At 35.6% G+C, this 20,119-nt stretch overlaps 14 protein-coding genes and 3 pseudogenes across 17 annotated transcripts, besides 11 other annotated features; 5 read left to right on the top strand and 12 right to left on the bottom strand.

Moving 5' to 3' along the window:
- Positions 1-10,811: part of a mobile genetic element that runs on past the window's edge.
- On the bottom strand, positions 158-1,096 carry TVAGG3_0457530 (organellar and viral DNA polymerase type B; the record flags this gene model as incomplete). The annotated part of the gene is made up of 1 exon (XM_051234903.1): positions 158-1,096. One exon carries the CDS (start codon positions 1,094-1,096, stop codon positions 158-160), a length of 939 nt encoding a protein of 312 aa, XP_051092727.1.
- TVAGG3_0457520 lies at positions 1,346-1,659 on the bottom strand (annotated as a pseudogene). The gene has a single exon. A coding segment is annotated over exon 1 (314 nt).
- TVAGG3_0457510 (integrase core domain containing protein family) lies at positions 1,794-2,431 on the bottom strand (the record flags this gene model as incomplete). The annotated part of the gene is made up of 1 exon (XM_051234902.1): positions 1,794-2,431. A coding segment is annotated over one exon (638 nt), but the record flags the coding sequence as incomplete, so codon positions are not given.
- On the bottom strand, positions 2,472-2,963 carry TVAGG3_0457500 (phage tail repeat-like family; the record flags this gene model as incomplete). Its single annotated transcript, XM_051234901.1, has 1 exon — positions 2,472-2,963. One exon carries the CDS (start codon positions 2,961-2,963, stop codon positions 2,472-2,474), a length of 492 nt encoding a protein of 163 aa, XP_051092725.1.
- On the bottom strand, positions 3,051-3,677 carry TVAGG3_0457490 (keratin-associated protein family; the record flags this gene model as incomplete). The annotated part of the gene is made up of 1 exon (XM_051234900.1): positions 3,051-3,677. A coding segment is annotated over one exon (627 nt), but the record flags the coding sequence as incomplete, so codon positions are not given.
- On the bottom strand, positions 3,996-5,028 carry TVAGG3_0457480 (annotated as a pseudogene). The gene has a single exon. A coding segment is annotated over exon 1 (1,033 nt).
- On the bottom strand, positions 5,057-5,567 carry TVAGG3_0457470 (organellar and viral DNA polymerase type B; the record flags this gene model as incomplete). The annotated part of the gene is made up of 1 exon (XM_051234899.1): positions 5,057-5,567. A coding segment is annotated over one exon (511 nt), but the record flags the coding sequence as incomplete, so codon positions are not given.
- TVAGG3_0457460 (uncharacterized protein) lies at positions 6,935-7,217 on the bottom strand (the record flags this gene model as incomplete). Its single annotated transcript, XM_051234898.1, has 1 exon — positions 6,935-7,217. A coding segment is annotated over one exon (283 nt), but the record flags the coding sequence as incomplete, so codon positions are not given.
- Positions 7,919-8,492, bottom strand: TVAGG3_0457450 (annotated as a pseudogene). The gene has a single exon. A coding segment is annotated over exon 1 (574 nt).
- TVAGG3_0457440 (uncharacterized protein) lies at positions 9,103-9,423 on the top strand (the record flags this gene model as incomplete). Its single annotated transcript, XM_051234897.1, has 1 exon — positions 9,103-9,423. One exon carries the CDS (start codon positions 9,103-9,105, stop codon positions 9,421-9,423), a length of 321 nt encoding a protein of 106 aa, XP_051092721.1.
- TVAGG3_0457430 (uncharacterized protein) lies at positions 9,424-9,648 on the top strand (the record flags this gene model as incomplete). The annotated part of the gene is made up of 1 exon (XM_051234896.1): positions 9,424-9,648. One exon carries the CDS (start codon positions 9,424-9,426, stop codon positions 9,646-9,648), a length of 225 nt encoding a protein of 74 aa, XP_051092720.1.
- Positions 9,649-10,176, top strand: TVAGG3_0457420 (protein of unknown function, DUF4107 family; the record flags this gene model as incomplete). Its single annotated transcript, XM_051234895.1, has 1 exon — positions 9,649-10,176. One exon carries the CDS (start codon positions 9,649-9,651, stop codon positions 10,174-10,176), a length of 528 nt encoding a protein of 175 aa, XP_051092719.1.
- On the top strand, positions 10,309-10,629 carry TVAGG3_0457410 (uncharacterized protein; the record flags this gene model as incomplete). The annotated part of the gene is made up of 1 exon (XM_051234894.1): positions 10,309-10,629. The coding sequence occupies one exon, from the start codon at positions 10,309-10,311 to the stop codon at positions 10,627-10,629; it is 321 nt and encodes a 106-aa protein (XP_051092718.1).
- Positions 10,812-11,264: 453 nt separating the features above from the next.
- Positions 11,265-11,373: a mobile genetic element.
- A 388-nt stretch (positions 11,374-11,761) lies between these two features.
- Positions 11,762-11,870: a mobile genetic element.
- A 120-nt stretch (positions 11,871-11,990) lies between these two features.
- Positions 11,991-12,052: a mobile genetic element.
- A 208-nt stretch (positions 12,053-12,260) lies between these two features.
- On the bottom strand, positions 12,261-12,715 carry TVAGG3_0457360 (protein of unknown function, DUF4106 family; the record flags this gene model as incomplete). Its single annotated transcript, XM_051234893.1, has 1 exon — positions 12,261-12,715. A coding segment is annotated over one exon (455 nt), but the record flags the coding sequence as incomplete, so codon positions are not given.
- Positions 12,716-13,585: 870 nt separating this feature from the next.
- On the bottom strand, positions 13,586-14,142 carry TVAGG3_0457350 (protein of unknown function, DUF4106 family; the record flags this gene model as incomplete). The annotated part of the gene is made up of 1 exon (XM_051234892.1): positions 13,586-14,142. A coding segment is annotated over one exon (557 nt), but the record flags the coding sequence as incomplete, so codon positions are not given.
- A 469-nt stretch (positions 14,143-14,611) lies between these two features.
- Positions 14,612-15,368: a mobile genetic element.
- Positions 15,369-16,408: 1,040 nt separating this feature from the next.
- Positions 16,409-16,517: a mobile genetic element.
- A 141-nt stretch (positions 16,518-16,658) lies between these two features.
- Positions 16,659-16,767: a mobile genetic element.
- Positions 16,768-16,908: 141 nt separating this feature from the next.
- Positions 16,909-17,017: a mobile genetic element.
- A 141-nt stretch (positions 17,018-17,158) lies between these two features.
- Positions 17,159-17,267: a mobile genetic element.
- Positions 17,268-17,387: 120 nt separating this feature from the next.
- Positions 17,388-17,450: a mobile genetic element.
- A 14-nt stretch (positions 17,451-17,464) lies between these two features.
- On the bottom strand, positions 17,465-17,959 carry TVAGG3_0457280 (protein of unknown function, DUF4106 family; the record flags this gene model as incomplete). The annotated part of the gene is made up of 1 exon (XM_051234891.1): positions 17,465-17,959. A coding segment is annotated over one exon (495 nt), but the record flags the coding sequence as incomplete, so codon positions are not given.
- A 472-nt stretch (positions 17,960-18,431) lies between these two features.
- TVAGG3_0457270 (uncharacterized protein) lies at positions 18,432-19,334 on the top strand (the record flags this gene model as incomplete). Its single annotated transcript, XM_001279009.2, has 1 exon — positions 18,432-19,334. One exon carries the CDS (start codon positions 18,432-18,434, stop codon positions 19,332-19,334), a length of 903 nt encoding a protein of 300 aa, XP_001279010.2.
- Positions 19,335-19,819: 485 nt separating this feature from the next.
- Positions 19,820-20,119: part of a mobile genetic element that runs on past the window's edge.

The following is a 20,119-nucleotide window of genomic DNA, read 5'->3' as shown; positions in this document are numbered from 1 at the left end:
AACCACTTTGGTGTCATTGTCTATCTTTCTAACTGTTTCAAACTCAATGTTTGTCATTACTGTCTTTACATATGAGATAAAAAAAATAAATAAAATAAAGTTTATGTTAGCATGTTAGATCTAACACGTTTTCTAACCACTTTTCTAACATAACTATTTACAAGCGTTTTACATGGTATATGTTGCGATGGTTCATGACTTTAAACAGTTTTGTAGCTTCTATTTCTTCTTTTAGTACATCAAAAATTTTAACAATGCCGAAAGTTTCTTTATACTTCTTCTTGACATCAGATAATAGGAAATCGTCAGCAGTTGGATAGTTTTTATTCAGAAATGCTAACATGTACATTTTATCTTCTGCTGGTTTCTCTACTTCTTTCTTTAAGTCAGCATAGTCGTTTCTCATACGTTCTATCTCTTTTACTGAATAGTTATATTTCCTCATTGCTGCTTTACATTTTGAACATTGCGGATTCATTTTTGCGTTATATTCTGAAACCTTACCTGCTAAAACAACTAAGGCGTCAATGGTTTTCTTTAACTCAGAATATGTAGGTCTGATTTGTTCATTCCATATTTTACATCTTTTATCTTTATCTCTTATCTGCCATACACATTCAGCAACTAACGAAACAAAGTTGTCGTATGTCTTAAACTCCTCCGATTTATATATGTCAGAGATGTTCTTATATACCATGTCGCAATCTTTGTCCATAACTTTATGGTTGCAATGATATCCTAGAAACTCATAGTTTACTTTACGTATGAACTTCTTTATTTCTACTGAGTCAGTTGTTTTCACTTCTATTTCATCGAATTCATGAATAGTGAGCTTTTGTTGTTGGATTTCAGGCAATTTGGGTAAATGGTCAATAATGTCCTGCATGTCATAAAGATACTGTTCATTTGTTTCATCTTTCGCACTACAGTCTAAATTACTTGTTAAAAGTTCTTGCTTAATTCTTTGTATTTCTGTCTCAAAAGTATATGAAGAAGGAATGAAGCTTTTCATCTCTACTAACATTGACGTAGGATTCATAACTAAAGAGTTTGGTGAAGTTGTTTGAATTGTTGTTGTGCTGATTGTTGAAATCATATCTTTACATACAAGATAAAAATTTTCTTAGAAAAAAAATTAGCGTTATTTTTCTTTCATAAGGAAATGTCAAAAATTCATGATTTTCGAGAGTTTTAGACCATGTTAGAAAAGTGGTTAGAAAACGTGTTAGATCTAACATGCTAACATAAACATTATTTTTTGGTCATTTATGACAAAAATAAATGGTACCATTAATGATATCATGACTGTTCTCATTCATGTCTGATTTACATCTAATGAAAAAGTTTAGAAGAATTTTCTTATTCTTTCTGGCATATTTTTGTCTTTCCAGTACTCCCGCTCTAATGGTCCCAGATGTGTTGGCTTTGACTCTCTCAAGTTCTTAGATGGTATAACATCTTCAACACCTCCTTCATATCTTACTTTATAAGTGTCATCGTTTATGTTATAGCCAAGTATTTCAATAACCACTCCTCGCTTTGCTTCGTCAATGGTTTCAGCAAGTTTGCCATTACTACTTTCGACTAATTTATGTCGAGGATAAAACGCAATAGAGTCGTCAGCAGCTTTTATAAGATATCCATTACCTTGCGTAGAGTCTACGATATAATAGTTTCTACTTAACCTTAAACGTTTCTTTGTCAACGGTTTGTCGTCAAGAACTACACGAACTTTTGTACCAGGAATGAGGGTAAATTGTGTTGAATTTCTGATATTTTGTGTTTGGCTTCGTTTCTTTTGTATATACTTTTCTTCTTGTTGTTGTGTCATTGAATTTGGTGTATGTCCTGTTGTAGAATGTGTTGAGGAATTATATACTTCGAGAAAATGTTTCATTGTTTCTTCGGTAAAGTCTCGCTCTTGATTTAAATCTCTGAGCGTTCTTATGAAGCGGTTTATGATGCCGAGTATGTTATGGTTATGGTCTTCAGTAGTGTAGTGAGTTATGTTATGCTTAATGAGAAAATCTGTGATTTCATTGCTGAGGTATGCACTGTCTTGGTCTGATGTTAAAGTACTTGGGCTATGTTCTGCTACAAACTTTTGTAAAACTCTTAACACTTCACGAGTTCCTTTATTCCTCATTGGATATGCATATGCTTTGCGAGTGTTAACATTAATGAAGATGAGGAATGGTTTATGTCCTCCTTTTCTGCTTTGAATGAGAGTGTCAAATTGGTATGCGTCAGGAGTGTTGGAGTAAATTGGTAAAAAGTAGTCGTAAGGGTTTATTTTTGTTTGATGTACAACATTTTTGTCAAAGAACCTTTTCACTTCAGCTCTGTTAGTAAATCCCCAACTCTTTGCAGCTTCATTGAACTTCTTAAATGACCTCCATGGATGTTGTTCGAATACTTCTTTCAAGCTCATTTATGTAAAGTTAAAGATTTTATTCTAGGCTCAAGCGCGTTCATTGAACGCGGTACCATGCGAATATAGTCACAAATGGTGGCATATAATCTGCACCCAAGCCTGTTGGATTTGTTGTGAAAGTGTGTGAATGATTTCCTGCGGTTCCACAGAAAATACCTGCGCTTGAATCTACTGGGTCACTTGAAATATCATATCTATGCATTCCCTGTCTATCCGAACCTGCTGCAAGATTTGTATAACCTCTTTTTGTTATTGAATGTGAATGACTACCTGTTGTGTTTGTAGTTCCTGTATGAGTGTGCGGTGGAAGGTTTGCTTCTTTAATTTTCTTCGAACCTCCTGTTTGCTTTGAATATCTAGCACAGTATAAGAATTTGTCTACAATCTGCTTCCATGTACCAAAACCGAATACATCAGCCGGATTTGTTGAATTCATTGATGTATAAATAGAGCCTATAGGATATAATGTTTGAAGTATTTCAGTCTTTAATGTTTGAAGCTCTGTTTTGTCTGCTTTCTTATCTAACATTGTTGGTAGTTCATATGCTTCAAAGTTTCTGGCATGATCTTCGATATTCCTGCAACTGTTATCTAAATTGTTTAGTGTATCTTTTACGCTTGTACTTGGATTCTCTAAAGGTGCACTTGAACCAAGGGTATAGTTCAATATTATGTCGTCTGCTCTAACAGTAGTGAAGGACTTATGTGTATGGTTCTTGTCGGCTTTCTTATCATATAAATCTTGAGCAGTGAATTTAACATTATTTTCATCATCCATGACATAAACATTTTTACAGCTAATTTCTTTCTTCGTTGTTATGTTTTCATTCGATGTTAAACCTTGTGGAAAGTTAGGAGGTTTATAATATAATGCATCCCCACCAGTTCTGCCAACCGTTCCTTCAATACTTTCTATAGCAACAGTTGAGAAGGAGTTATGTGTATGTTCTTTATCTGCTTTTTTATCTAACATTGCTGGTAGTTCATGTGTTTCAAAGTTTCTGACATGACCTTCGATATTCATACATTTGTTATTTAAGGAGTTTAGTGTATCTTTTACGCTTGTACTTGGATTCTCTAAAGGTGCACTTGAACCAAGGGTATAGTTCAATATTATGTCGTCTGCTCTCACAGTAGTGAAGGATTTATGTGTATGTTCTTTATCTGCTTTTTTATCTAACGTAGCCTGAAGTTCATTTATATCGGAGATATTGTGTTTATGAGATTTCAAAACTTTGTTCGTTGCGTCAAGTTCTTCTTTCTCTGCTTTACTTTTAATAGCATCTTCAAAAGTTATTTTTGCCTTAACTCTCAATGTAAATCTTGGTTCAACTAATACACCGTTAACAAAGAAGTATGAAGCATAAATTTCATTGTTATAACCAAATGTTTCTGGTGCTTTACCTGTGTCATACTGTACAGTACAGTGTATGTCATAACCTTTAGCACGAATGAATTTATATCTTCTTTCATTAACATCTTTCGTCTTCACTTCTTCATCCTGTGTTAAATATCCATGGTAGTCCGTTATAATCTGTTCGTCTGAACTTATATAATGAACATGGTTTTTATCTGCTTTTTCGGCTAATTTCTCTTCTATCTCATTTATTTCAAGTTCATGCCTACCACCACCTCCTTCAGAAGTATTTTTCTTCAGCTCTTGAAGAACGTCCACTTCGCCATCTTTGGTGTCAATAATGAGACTTTGTGTTAAAACCTTTCCTGTCTTAATGGATGTTTGTAAAACTTCTTCTTCACCGTGTTCGGGGTCATGGTCGTCATCATATCTTGTGAAATCAGAGATGTTGTCATACATTAAGCATATCTGTCTCAAAAGTTCTGCTATTTGAAACTGGAACGAAAGATATACAGAACTTTCATCATCTCCTAAAGTCAAGTCTGCTTTCTTAAGTATTTCTTGAATGTATGCAATGAGAACAGAGTACCTTGGAAAATATTCGAACAATATTTCATTAGCTGTTGGTTTTGGTGGTTCTTCTGGAGTTTCTGTTGTTTCAGTTCCTTCTGTAGGTTCTGTTGGAGTTTCTGCATCTCTTGACTTCAATGATCTTGCTCTCAAAGACCTAAATGTTAGAGCACCAGGTTTTACAAAGGACTTTATAAATGCTTTAATAGTTCCTGGTAAGTTATTGTTAGCATTAAGTAAGTTCCTTATGCTTCCATCATGTACGTCCATAGCACTATGTAAAAAATCTATACTTTTCTTGTAGTCAGCAATAGACTGACTGTGATTTTTTAAAGATTTGTCAATACCTTTAAGCCAATCTTCATGCATGTCTGATACTGAGCCAAGAATATCATTTGCTTCCTTTAGTGTATTTTGTGCTTCTCGTAAAGTATCCAATCCCGTACGTGCATTGTTTGCTATACGTCTTACAGTATCTATTTGACTCCTTGTTTCTTGCATCCAACCAGATAAAGTTTTAATAGTATCCGAACCATTTGAAATGAAGTTCAAAGCATTTTTAACGTCATCTAAAACTTCTTCACCAAGTACTGCCCATATCTTTCCGATTTGGTATTGAAGAACTCCATATGAAGCAGCTGTTAAACCAGTATTTATAAGGTTCCATATCCATGATTTAGCAGTTTTTCCATCCTTTCCATCCTTTCCATCCAAACCGTTTTCGCCTTGAGGTCCTTGAATTCCTTGTATTCCTTGTGGTCCTTGAGGTCCAGTGTCACCCTTCTCTCCTTTCAGTTCATCTTTATGTTCGTTATAATATTCTAATGTCATAAGGTGTACATCATTACTGCTACCAGCAACGCCGAGAATTTGTTTCTCATTCATGACTAAATTCTTTAGGCATTTAATGTTGTCGTCAAATCGAAAGCTCTTTAACAATTCAATGAGAACATTTAATACTTTCACTAATGAGGCATCTACTGTAGAATTTATATATTGCACCGTTCCATCATTTATGATAGGAACTTTACTTATTGTAATGAATGGGTCATAAGTGTTAAAAGTATCGAAATCAATGACTTTTTTAGTTTTTCCATCGTCAATGACTAAATCATTGCCTTCAATGGTTAAAGTTGAGTTTTCGTTTACTAGTTCATGTGCTCTTCTTGCTTCATTTGTTTCATACGCATATGCAGCAATAGTCATATTTTAATGAGAATAAAATGTTGTTCTATTTGCAAAGTACAGACCCAAACGAATATGGAACAGTAAAGCTTCAAACAAACTTAGGTCTTCAGAATGAAGCACTTGCTTTCAGAGTTGTTGACTTCAATACTATCGCAACTTTTGTCATAACAGATGAAACAGGTTTCATAGAGATTGAAATAGATGACAAAAGAAGTTTTATAACATTTCCTAACAGAGCAGAGTATAGAATAGATAAAATTGCTGGAGTCATAGATACTCTCATAAATGAAGAAACTATTGACAACATAGATGTCGAACTCTCTTCTGAGGGAACATTGAAGTTCAGTAGCAAGAAAGAGTTCAAGATAACACGAATGAGTCATAGAGTTCAACTTCTTTTAGGAGCATACCATATGCAACTACCTTTGAAAAGTGTTGACAAAACGATTGAGATGAAATCTGTTCCATACGTATGTTATGGCCAATTGTTTATACATTGAGTCTAAAATAGCTAATGTCACAGGCATTTCAGGAGTTAATAGTAAAAGGTTCAGTAGAGTATAAATCTTTCTGTTATGAAGTAAATTCAATGTTCATTCCAAACGTTCCTGTCATAGCAACTCATTTAGGTAAATGGGTTCGCATTAGTCCTCATAATTTGAAAGACATGCAATTCAGACTAGTTGACTTTCAAGGCGAGCCTGTAGAACTGAAGGCACCAGTGCGAATGACTGTTGAAGTTGACTTTTTAGAAAATATTAAATGCAACAGCTTACAAGAGAACTCAGAGCTAAAAATATAAAGTATGAATGTTATGTATTAGGTCATGAACTTGGTTGTTGCTGTTTGATGAAACAAATGAGTTAGTTATGTCAGTCAAGAGAACAGAAAAATATTGTGTTAGTGAAAACAGCACCAAGTCAATAAGATTAGGTTTGCATTATGAAGATGAGTTCGATACTGTTGAGAAGTTTTGGACAGATATTACAAATTGCCAACTTGAAATTTTTTGACTGACGGCGCAAAGCGCCAAGACGAGGGTCCTGACTGCTTTAATTTACTAAAACATATTTCAAACAAAGCTTATAGTCAGTAGATAGTTTTGTATACTCGTTCGAATATTTATACTTAAACTCAACTCCTGTAGTTCCTGGTGTTTCAATGATGCGGATTGTTACCTATTTTCATGAATAGTGGAGTTTGACCACAGCATTCGATTTCAGGGTCGAGATAGTCAATGACACATTGTTTTCCTGTTATTCGTGAGATAACATTTTCAAGGTCCTCCTTTGTTAGAATTATTTGGTTCTTGCTTATAAGATTTGTCAAAAGCTTCTTATCGTCTTTGAGTAAAATTGTTTGGTATAACTGAAGAAGGTAATGGTCTACGTTATCTGAAGGATTTGTTTGAACATTTGTGTAAGGGTTGTCGTTGGCTTCTCTTGAAAGAATTTGGTCCAGTGGTGGATACTCTAACTTAACATCTGATGTAGCGTTAGCGTTTGAAGCTGAGTTTAAATTCACGGATTTCAGCTCTGGTTCTGGTTCTTTCAAACACTCTGAACTATAGTTCTTTATGACAATATTGTTTGTCGTTCGTGAGTCAACATTTGATGTTGGTTCAATTGGAACATTAACGGCACCAGCTAAGATGGATTTGCTTCTCATTTCATATAGAATAAAAACCTTTTATATGTATGAAATGAACAATATACTCGACAAGGGTTTGAATGTAAAGCTAACGAATGAAAATATTGTTGAATTCACTGAGACAGGTGCTGTGTATAAAGATGTAGAACTACTGAACAAAAGAGCTAAGGGAAGAAGCAGGAACATGAACAAAGGTGGAAGCCTATAAAAATTTATGTCAATGATGGCTCAGGAGGTTCAAACATAAAGTATGCAGAAAGTTATAGAGTTTATGCTCTCAAAGGTGAAAAGCCTTCATTTAAGAACAGCTATTCTAACGCATATCCTCAAAAGCTAACGGATGGAGAAGTGGATGATATGAATGACAGCAAAAATATTAACAGAAATGGCGACAGAGATGCATGGAATTTGTTTACCATCAGTCAATTGAAGGTTAAACTTTAAAACAATGTTGGTCGTTCCCATGGAATATTTTTGACTTTAATGGTATTAGTCATGATATGAATCTCAAGGTATGAACGAGGAGAGATGAGAGACTTATATGCTTCCCAAATTTCTTCAAAAGGTAATGTTATACCTGACTGTTTCCAAATGAGTTCAATATCATAGCGTGAGAAACCTTGAAAGATAACGAAGTCAGTTATGAGACGTTTTATGTTTAAAGCTAAAAACCTCCATGTTTGCATAAGTATTGCTACAGTTAAGTGGTAATGTCTGACTTTAGTAATGATGTTAGCTAATGGTGAGTCAGGCTTTGACACTAAACCTTTTCCGGCGAAGTCGTCGCAAACGAGCAGAGTGTTTGAAGGATACTTTTTGAAGGGGTATTTGAAAGTTTGACAGAATGTAGTTTGTAAGTCGTTTCATATCGTAAACTCCTGAGTATTGACGTAAGTGGTGTTTGTCAATAATTCTTTCCATCTCTTCTGAAGTCTTTTGCATTCCTGACTGTATAAATTCAACGATGGCATAATATTTCCTCTTACGTCGAATGTAACGTTGAAGAAATTCAATGAGTTCACTGTCTGGAACTTTAACGACAGAGGCTTGAACTTTTGACATAAATGTTTTCGCTGTTGAGTCCATAGAGTCTGAAGTTGCTGATATAATGATTTGGTCATAGTAAGAGTCGTTTCCTAAACGCTCTGTTATGAGTATATGACGAATGAGGTTGAATGTCTTTCCTGACCCCATCTTTCCACAATAGAAATAAACACCATTTGAACAGAATTCATAATCTTTGCTGAAAGGAAGAATGAGAGAAGAGTTAAGTTTGTCTGTAGTTTCATTCATGTCTTCATCTACATCATGTATTAAATGCTTCATTTTATCTCCATTAAAAATGCAAGTCAGAAATATTCAGAACATAGCACCGAGTCTAACTGACAAGAGTATAAAGATATACTATGAACATGTTATGATGAAACCAACCAAAATTCAAGAAAGTCAGTATACTTATGAATATCCAAGACATTGGGTAGAGTATGTAGGAGGTGAGAAAGCTATTGAAATCAGACAGGTTCGAAGTATTCCAGCAGGAAGAACAATATTATTGAAGAACTTTAATGTTTTGAGATATAATGATGAAACAAAGAAGCAAGATAGTTTTCCTGTTGCTGTGTATGTGAACTTAGATACAGGAGATAACATGAAAGTTTTTAACACAAAGCTTCAAACGGTAGTGAGAGAACAACTTACAGCAGAAGAGCATCCATTACCTTCAGAAGTTACCATAGCATATAATTTTGAAACAAACTCAATAGATTTTAAAGTCATCTCTGCAAAGAAGTCAGGATTTACATTTAATGAAGCAGATGTATATTCGAATGAAAACTTCAAAGCTATTGCATGGTTAGATAATGACGATTGCTTTAAGAAAATATTTAAATACAGTGACTCAACGATGTCAATAGATGACCTTCGTGGAATGTTACCATCGACGTTTACAGTAGAAGGTTCAGCAGGATTGCTTACAAGATTGTCAATTGGTGGTATTTGGTCTCGTGAGAACATTGTTATAAAATCCAGTATAAGTGAATTTGCTGAAGAATCTATATTATGTCTTTCAAACTACATGTATTCGCCGCCGAAGCATTATAGTATAACAAACTTTGTCAGTAAGTTTAACATAAGACTTGTCGAACCTTCTTCAATGAAAGATGTTGTGCTACCCAAAGACGGAAAGGACGGACTCATTATTGAGATGATTTTAATAGCATATTAAATGAGCTTGTTCTTGAAGGTCATTCATGATGAAATAACTGTTGTAGAAGATGTTAGCAATTGTTCAGACATTTTGAAGCGTATAGATGAGATAAGAAAGAAGTTAGATAGACCGCAAAGCGGTGAGGGCGAAGCCCGTGAGAACGTTTATGCTTCATTGACTTTCTCCAGTAACGAGAACTTTTATGAGATAATATTGAAGAGAGATGATTTTAATATGGTGTAAATGGTAGCTTGGGCAGCTTTAGGCGCAATGGGAACAAAAGCATTAGCATTTGGAGCAAAAGCACTTGGAGCTTATGACGCAGTAAATAAAATGAGTGGAGGAAGAGTTTCGAAGACATTAGATGCAAATAAAGGGAAGATTGGAGGCTGGGTTGCAAAGAAGTTAAGATTAAATAAAATAGGGCTCATAAATAAAGCATCTAATTTGGTTGCGACTGAGTCAGAAAATGCTTTAGGAAAGGACGATGAGTTTGCAAAACACGCAAAAGACTTTAATGACCAGATGAAAGGTGAAACAATGCATTTAAATAGATTCGATGGAACTAAAGAAAATGTTTCTTCTCCACCAGTAGTTCTTCCGTATGGTCCCTATGGAATGTATGGAAACCCTTACGAAAGACCATTTGACCCATTGACTGGTGGAAGTAACTGGTATCATTACGGCCGAAGAAGAAAGACAGTCAAGTTGGAGACAGACGTGAAGAAAGCAACTAAAAAGAAACCAAGGAAGAGAGTTATAAAGCAATGAATTCAACAGGGTGAAAAAAGAGGTGAGATCTCACCACTTCACCTAAATTTATTTTTGTGCTATGTTTTCATACGTGTGAGGGTGGTGATATCATTATTTTTTATTTTATTTTTTTATTTTATTTTTATATAAATGACGAAAACTATTGAGATAACAAACTACAACGGTCATGAGTTCAAGAATTTGTTCTTCGTTCCTCGTGAAAATACATTCTATCAGATACGAGGGAGAAAGGGTAAAGTTAGTTTGAGCGTTTATGACTACAAGCATAATGGAAAGTTTATACAAGCATATGATACAAACGGTAAGCGTGTTTCATTAGCTTTGTCAAAACTTACTAACATTTATTTTGACAGTGACTTTGACCTATATGAAGAAGAAAGTGAGTCAGAAGATTATGAGCTGTTATGTGAAGCACAGCAATGGGAGGAGTTGCAATACTTTTGTAAGTGAGAACGTTTATTTTTTACATTAGTGAGGTGAAGTGGTTGGCGGTTTTGTAAATATTTAAGGTTAAGTTAGTGTTGTCGTTTGTGTTGTAAAATATACGTTAACGGTTTTGTAAAGTGTCAAATTCACAAGTATTGGGTAAGGAGGCGCGCAGTGTCTCCGTACCCATGACTTGTATACTAACTACTGGTCTGTTTGTTCTCTAGCTTGTGGTTGTACTGAGTTTCTCAAAGCGAACCATTCATAGTTTGCCCATGTTACTGTTTGAACTAAGTCAGAGTTAGAATATATCTTATATCCCATGAAAACTTCTGGAGCATATTGGTATCCGACATAGAAAATTCCATTGCAACCTTTCTTGTCAGACAACTTGGCAGAAGGTTTTATTTCAATGTCTTGTTCCACGTATAAGAATGAGTTGTCAATAGAAATAATGTGAAACCTGTCGCAAGCAATATCTACTGTTGTTGAAGTCTTATATACGAAAAAAAGAGATCTGACATTGTGTCAGATCTCAGTAAAAGTGACATTTACATGTCAAAAAAATAGAATGAGTTTAAGTAATTAAAATTGAGGGTGAGAGTAGTATTGTATGAAATAATATCTCTCACCCTCCAATTCATCCTATGGCGCCGAAAAAATTTTGGTGAAATGCGACCACATTTCACCAAAATTTCTCGGCGCCATATAGAGAACTAGAGCCTGTGAGGTACTGATACTATCCATGTACCTCGCAGGCTCTAGTTCCAAGCCAAAATGGCTAAAAATTGCCCGCAATTGTTCACATTGCGGGCAATTTTTAGCCATTTTGGCTGGGAATTGGAGGGTGAGAGTAGTATTGTATGAAATAATATCTTCTCACCCTCCAATTCATCCTATGGCGCCGAAAAAATTTTGGTGAAATGCGACCACATTTCACCAAAATTTCTCGGCGCCATATAGAGAACTAGAGCCTGTGAGGTACTGATACTATCCATGTACTCGCAGGCTCTAGTTCCAAGCCAAAATGGCTAAAAATTGCCCGCAATTGTTCACATTGCGGCAATTTTTAGCCATTTTGGCTGGGAATTGGAGGGTGAGAGTAGTATTGTATGAATAATATCTCTCACCTCCAATTCATCCTATGGCGCCGAAAAAATTTTGGTGAAATGCGACCACATTTCACCAAAATTTCTCGGCGCCATATAGAGAACTAGAGCCTGTGAGGTACTGATACTATCCATGTACCTCGCAGGCTCTAGTTCCAAGCCAAAATGGCTAAAAATTGCCCGCAATTGTTCACATTCCCATCTTTTGTTGGTAAGACGAAGAATATGAAATAAATTATGAAGAAGATAATGATGAATAAAATATCACTTTTTATATTTTTGACACGTAAAGTTGTCACTTTTCTGTCAAACCGTTTTTATCGTTTTCGTATATAACAGAAGAACCTTCTCCAAACTCACCTACGTTTCCATAAGAAACAGCAGTTGTATATTCGTAAGTTCCAGGAACTATTTCTGACCTTCTAATGGCATTGTCGCATTCGTTATACCATTCGGAAACATTTCCGTTCATGGCATCCAAAACTGTTGGCGTTATATTCTGAGCGGCGTACATTTCATATGGGTAAAAATATAGAATAGTTGGATTTATATGTCATAATAGAACCACTCGGACCAAGCTTTACTTTCTTCCTGACTGGGTTTTTAACTGAATCTTTAACTCTTCTTTTTCCTTCATTGCCACTACTTTCACTAGATGAAGTTACTTCTTCACTACTTTCACTTTGTTCTACTCTTCTCTTCTTCTTTGGTGTCGCTTTTGGTAACTTGCCCTCTGCTTCAAGTTGTTGCATCTTTGCCTCATGTTCACCTAGTATGTTGTAAATTTCCCATGTCCTTTTTGCCTTTGGGCTCTGGTCGCCCATCTCAGGTAACCTATATCCTAGAAAGAGTTTGTCATAGTTTGTATTTGAGTCTTCGCGTATTGTTTGCATGACTCTTTCCTGAGTTTCCGGTTCAAGCTCTTCAAACAGAGCTTGTCCATATGGAATAAGCTCGTTTCCAAATATATGTTTTTGTAGCCATTCTGGTTTTCTTTCCATGTAACCAATAATATCTTTTGTGAATGGGAAAGCTTTTACCCAACGTTTCAGTCTTGCGTCATTTATTTCTGTAGTTGGTTTTATTTTGTCATGGAACATGTTTTTCAATACTAACATTTCATTTGGTACTGTCCATTTGAGTTTTCTTAAATATTCATCCCTTCTCATTTCATTGTCTGCAAAGTAAGTTTTTATGACATTTTGCAAACTTTCGTTTGCAAGGTCATGACAATAGGTTCTCATCCTTCTCTCTCCCTAACTTTTTTCTAAAACTCTTCACCAAATATACCATCTCTATGGTTCTGTGTAGTTCTTTGAGATAAATGTTCTAGAACGTCAGGTGTTATATTTCCCTCAGCCATGTTCATTTCATACCGGTCCAAAATATCTGCATCTTCATATCTTTCAATGGCATTAAAGCCGCGCTGAAAATACCCATTATATCTGGTTCACCATTCACTTTCCATTGCGTCTACAACTTCTTGAATTGAGGTTGTAAGTTTATGAACCACCTATCCGGATTAGCTTTATGACCCCATCTCATTGTAGTTCCATAGTCTGCAGAAACAAAAGTAGGTTTGTTTCCATATTGGTTAGGTTCTGAATGAACTTTAAACAATGTTTCATTTCTATATGTTTTGTTGAAATTTAACCTTTATTTTCACCAGTTCAGCCAAAGATTGAACGTTATATGGTCGTAAGTAAAAAGGATTATTGTATTTGCGTACATTTTCTTTCAGTACTTCCATTCTATGCTGAATATTTTCATCTGATGTTGGAGTCTTTTTGTATGTCGGTGAACATTTTTCGATATTCTTCTACTATGTCAGCCGAATTTTTCTTAGACTCTTGAAAGATTCCATATTCACCTCATACTCTTGTTGAGGGTCAAGATTTTTCGGCTGTTCCAAATCTTCATCTAGTTCTGTGAAGTTAGTTTCCAAAGGAGGGACTTGTTCGTTTCCTTCAGGCTCTTCTAGCTGTTGTTGCTGAACTATTTCTTCCATGTCTGGTTGTATCTGAACTTCTTCCTGTTGAGTTTCTTGTACCTCATCTGCTGGCATTTCATATATTCCGAGACCGTTTTTAACAAGTTCCCTATCTAAGTCATCCGGACTCATAAACCTTTCTTCTTTCGTTCCGTCTCTATTTTTTACGCGTTTCATGAAGAGAGTTGAATTATCATTTAGCTCTGACATCAAATATCTCGGAGTAAATTCATTCATGTCATTTGGATGATATGCTATTAAATCATATCCCTTTGCGAGCTTGTATTTTCCAGGTTTGAGATTATATCCGATTTGATGCTGAACCATAAAGCTAAATAGGTTCGGGTCAGTATTTCCTTCCTTGAACTTTCTAATAGCTTCTTTATATCTGTCACTAAAGTCAAGAGTATCTGGGTAACCATAATCTTCCTTAAGCATTTTTAAGAATTCTTGGTTTCCTTTTTCTCTACTTCTTTTATGTCCTTGCTCTGTTTGTGGTTGTTGTTGTGCAGGGTTTTGAACTGTTGGTTGTTGTGCTGGATTTTGAACTGTTGGTTGTTGTGTTGGTTGTTGTTGTTGTGCTGGATTTTGAACTGTTGGTTGTTGTGTTGGTTTTGGTGCATGCCTGTGTCTGTGTCCATGTGACGATGTAAATGTTTTAGGTAGTCCTGGTGCAGGTGCTTCTCTTGGAGGGTTTGGTGGTATATAAGTTCCACCAGCTGGCACATATGTTCCATCTGCAGCATAATGTCCTGTTGTAAGACGAGTTACGGAAAGTGAGGTGAACCGAAAAAGTGACACTTATTTGGTCGGATAAATTCCCTATATATTTACTTGTCAAAAAAAATCAGACTTTTTTTGCTTTAAAAAATTTATAAGTTAATTATTGAGAACGAAGGTGAAAGGAAATGGATATCTCTTACCTTTCATTCCCTCGAGAAAGTTCAAAAACTTGGGTGCAATCAGAACTGATTGCACCCAAGTTTTTGAACTTTGTATAAGGAATTGTTGGCTATGATGCACTGATCATGAATCAGTACATCATAGCCAACAATTCCTTCGCAAACAGCGGGAAACTTTGTCTGAATAGTTTAACATTCAGACAAAGTTTCCCGCTGTCAGAGAGGGAATGGAAGGGTAAGAGGTATATATTCATAATGTATACCTCTTACCCTTTCATTCCCTCGAGAAAGTTCAAAAACTTGGGTGCAATCAGTTCTGATTGCACCCAAGTTTTTGAACTTTGTATAAGGAATTGTTGGCTATGATGTACTGATCATGAATCAGTACATCATAGCCAACAATTCCTTCGCAAACAGCGGGAAACTTTGTCTGAATAGTTTAACATTCAGACAAAGTTTCCCGCTGTCAGAGAGGGAATGGAAGGGTAAGAGGTATATATTCATAATGTATACCTCTTACCCTTTCATTCCCTCGAGAAAGTTCAAAAACTTGGGTGCAATCAGTTCTGATTGCACCCAAGTTTTTGAACTTTGTATAAGGAATTGTTGGCTATGATGTACTGATCATGAATCAGTACATCATAGCCAACAATTCCTTCGCAAACAGCGGGAAACTTTGTCTGAATAGTTTAACATTCAGACAAAGTTTCCCGCTGTCAGAGAGGGAATGGAAGGGTAAGAGGTATATATTCATAATGTATATTCTATAATTATTTAAAATAATGAAAAAGTTGATTTGTGAATCATTGAAATATTAATGCTGTTATATATATATATCAGATGATATAAGATGATTTTTTTAAATAAAAAATAAAATTTAATTTTTTAATTGTTAAAATAAGAATAGTAAGCTTGACAAGTAATTTAAGTTTTTGCTTTGTAAAGTTATTTGGTTGGCAAATGCATTGTGTCACTTTTTGTTTGAGTTCACTTTCCGTAATTTGTCTTATGATAGTCCTACCTGACTTTTCGTTTTTAAGAAAGCATTTACTAGGTCTGTTTTGGTCTGTTGTAACTCTTTTTCTTGACTTTCCACAACAGCTGCTCTAACGGCGTCATAGGCACTTTGAACTGCCTGTCTCGTTGCTGCATCTGTTATTTTCGTCATATTTTGTGCTACTTCTCTTAACTCTTTGTCGAAACCTTCAGACTTCAGTTTCTTTCCAGATGAGAAATCGTTCACTAGTTTCACCTTACTATGAAGAGCTTCGAAGGCATTCTTAAAGTCAGCATTCATTAAAGCTTCATTTGAACTGTCTTCATCCGCTTGTATTTTTGTCCTTATTGACCCTATAAGTTGGGCTGCTTTAGCGTTGGCTTGGGCATCTAACCAGTCATTATTAGCTTTTATATATTCTGCGCTTTTCATTGCCTTTTGCATGGCTGCGTCGTTATTTTTACTTTCTTGTGCTAAGTTTTCATACTGTACGGTTTGGTTTTGCAACTGTAAAAGTTTTTCTGCCTTTACATTTGCTTCAACTTCTTTTTTATACTCATCGCTATCCATATATGTCTTCATGGCTTTTTGTTTTATCTCTTCATCTTTCAGTACTTTATATTGAGTAGTATGGTTTTTCTCTTATATACGAAAAAAAGAGATCTGACATTGTGTCAGATCTCAGTAAAAGTGACATTTACATGTCAAAAAAATAGAATGAGTTTAAGTAATTAAAATTGAGGGTGAGAGTAGTATTGTATGAAATAATATCTCTCACCCTCCAATTCATCCTATGGCGCCGAAAAAATTTTGGTGAAATGCGACCACATTTCACCAAAATTTCTCGGCGCCATATAGAGAACTAGAGCCTGTGAGGTACTGATACTATCCATGTACCTCGCAGGCTCTAGTTCCAAGCCAAAATGGCTAAAAATTGCCCGCAATTGTTCACATTGCGGGCAATTTTTAGCCATTTTGGCTGGGAATTGGAGGGTGAGAGTAGTATTGTATGAAATAATATCTCTCACCCTCCAATTCATCCTATGGCGCCGAAAAAATTTTGGTGAAATGCGACCACATTTCACCAAAATTTCTCGGCGCCATATAGAGAACTAGAGCCTGTGAGGTACTGATACTATCCATGTACCTCGCAGGCTCTAGTTCCAAGCCAAAATGGCTAAAAATTGCCCGCAATTGTTCACATTGCGGGCAATTTTTAGCCATTTTGGCTGGGAATTGGAGGGTGAGAGTAGTATTGTATGAAATAATATCTCTCACCCTCCAATTCATCCTATGGCGCCGAAAAAATTTTGGTGAAATGCGACCACATTTCACCAAAATTTCTCGGCGCCATATAGAGAACTAGAGCCTGTGAGGTACTGATACTATCCATGTACCTCGCAGGCTCTAGTTCCAAGCCAAAATGGCTAAAAATTGCCCGCAATTGTTCACATTGCGGGCAATTTTTAGCCATTTTGGCTGGGAATTGGAGGGTGAGAGTAGTATTGTATGAAATAATATCTCTCACCCTCCAATTCATCCTATGGCGCCGAAAAAATTTTGGTGAAATGCGACCACATTTCACCAAAATTTCTCGGCGCCATATAGAGAACTAGAGCCTGTGAGGTACTGATACTATCCATGTACCTCGCAGGCTCTAGTTCCAAGCCAAAATGGCTAAAAATTGCCCGCAATTGTTCACATTCCCATCTTTTGTTGGTAAGACGAAGAATATGAAATAAATTATGAAGAAGATAATGATGAATAAAATATCACTTTTTATATTTTTGACACGTAAAGTTGTCACTTTTCTGTCAAACCGTTTTTATCGTTTTCGTATATAACATTTCAAATTTATAACATCTTGTTCCATTTTTGCTACTTCTGCTGCTTTTTCTGACACTTTTTTCGCATATTCCTCTGTACTTAGTTCTTTCAGTTGTTCTTCTTTCTTCTTTTTCTCTACGTTTAACTCATTGAGTTTCTTTGTGTGTCTGTCATATTCTAGTTTCTTTTCGTTTTCACTTATTTGTTTCTGTATGTCTATGTTTGACTTTTTGACATCTGTTATTTGATTTTTGAGTGAACTCAAATTCATTTGACTTTGAGGGTTATAAGCTGTTCCGTCTGCAGCTCCACCATAGCCTGCCATTTTCGCTAAAAGTGCCGCTCTTAAACCTCCACTCTGTGCACCAATAACTCGGTTTAAAAGCATAGGGTTGCTTGACATTTGTTGCAACATAGTGGGGTCATTCATAATTTGTTGTTGCAACTGTTGTTGTGGTGTCAGTTTTACTATTGGATGTTTCAATGCTCCCTTCCTCTTACGTATATTCTTACGTAGCTTACGTGGCATTTTAAGTGAAGTTAAAAAGCGGTTTTTGACAGATGTTTATATGACACTTTTTGTTCAGCACAAAAAACTACTCGGTCAAAGTGTTGTCAGTTTTGTAAAATAACCGTCTTATCTCATTCTATAAGGGGGAAAAGGCTTCTCAAAGTATACTTCCTTGGAACGCCTGTAACTTTTCCTGTAGCGACGATAGACCCTTACTTGTCCGGACAAAGTTATACTATTTTGAGTGCTCTACAAAAAAGTCAACGGCGACGACTCTCAACAACTGTTGTGTAAAAAGTTTTACCGTTGGACAAAAAAGTATATATAAAAAACAAAAAACTTTTATAGTTCATTCAATATTTGAGATAAACTGTTTTTCCAACGGTAACTATTAAATAAAATAAAAAAATAGAGGGGGTCTCCGTTGACGAAAACGGTTCATCTCAAATATTTAAATATCTGTCTTTTTTGGTCAGTTCATTTTTATCTAATGGAAGCCAACGCTGTTAATCACAATTCAAACATTAACAATTCTCAACCGCTAACCAAAGCCAAAGCCCCACAACCTCCAAGAACTGGCACAGCGGTTAGAATAACCACCAAAAAGTCTAACAGCGAATTAAGAGAAATTCTTCAACAAATTTGCTCTAAATATCTCAAAGACGCCGAAGAAAACACACAACCAGACGCTACATACAATACTCAGTTCTGTGAAGTTCTGAACAAAGCAATTACTAGTTCAATTGAACTTACTAAGACAATTCCAAGTCCAATTGAGCTTAGCGATGTCTTAGTTCAGTATTTTCCAACATTTACTAAGCTTATAATGTTGAGAACTTTATACCAAGTTCGTCAAAATCTTCCTCGTTACATCCAACGGTCATTCGACACGAGAATTGCCGAATTCCAAGTCTTTAGTTACGGATATGACGAAGATGAATACGTTGACGAGTTCGGAGACAACCGTACAAAATGGTTTGAATGTTATACGACAACACAATTTGAATTCGACTTTCTCGAATTCAACGCAGCAACCATTCATATCATTGCTCTTTACCTTTCCGAACAACAACAAGACCTCGCAGATGGAGATGTTGTTACTGTCGTCATGAAAACTCCTGAACAATTCGGAAAAAAGAAGTCTCTAATTGCCAAATTCGTTCCAGGACATCAGTTTTTCCAACGCACAGAAGTCTTCTGTATTCCTGGAACTAAGTTCTTTGTCAGGAGCGAACTCAAAGAAAGATATAATGTGTCATTCAATTACACATTATATAATGTTTTCGACCCAGAAGAAGGCTTCTTCCCAGAAGCAATGGAGGAGGAAGAAGTGGAGGAGGAAATACAAGACTCTATCCAAGAAGAGTCCTCCGAATTCACACCAGAAGACTAACAATTTTCCGAATAAAAACTTCATTTATACTAAACATCTTCGGGGCTAGAGGGCGCAACGCGCCTGGAAGCCCCACTCACCTGACCTGAAGCATAAACGTAAATCATATAGTACTATAATCACAATGTTATAGAGAGGATCTTCAAGGATACTGATTTGACACTTTACAAATATGTTTGACAATTTACATGTCCCCCAGACTTCCAAAATTATTTGGTCGGATCCCCAATTGTCCCCAAAACGACATCCTTAATATATATGAGTAACTCATTCCATAAAACAATATACAAATTCTGATTTGATATGATGCATATATAAATGTTCAAGATACTGATAGGCATATATTCAAAGGTTTATGTAATGCATGAAAATTCGGTTCAATTCATTTTTGACACTTTACATATCGGATGTATTATCTAAGAATTATATTATAAAATAATAATTTTGTGTTTTATAAGTTTATTTGTATAAATTGATTCAAAAAAATGGAAAGACAAGAAGTGGATCTGCCAAATGAAAATCAGATTTATATTACGGCATATCTTGAATATTCTATTGGCAAAAAGACAGCAGACCAAGTTGCAAAAGATTTGCACATAGGTAGAAAAAAATTATTATTAAAATGGCAAGAACTTGGTTTAAATCCAAAAAAGCTCGGAAGACCAGAAACTCCTCTTAGAACAGATTTGTTACCAACCATTCACGAAATAAAAGCTAAGTACAATCTAGGTTATAAAAAAGTTTTAGAGAGTTACATACATGATGACACAGTTTCATTTCACGAT

This window comes from Trichomonas vaginalis, chromosome II, assembly GCF_026262505.1.
Source record: "Trichomonas vaginalis G3 chromosome II, whole genome shotgun sequence".
In the NCBI taxonomy this organism is placed as follows: Eukaryota; Parabasalia; order Trichomonadida; family Trichomonadidae; genus Trichomonas; species Trichomonas vaginalis.
This window is presented reverse-complemented; position numbering and strand designations above follow the sequence as displayed.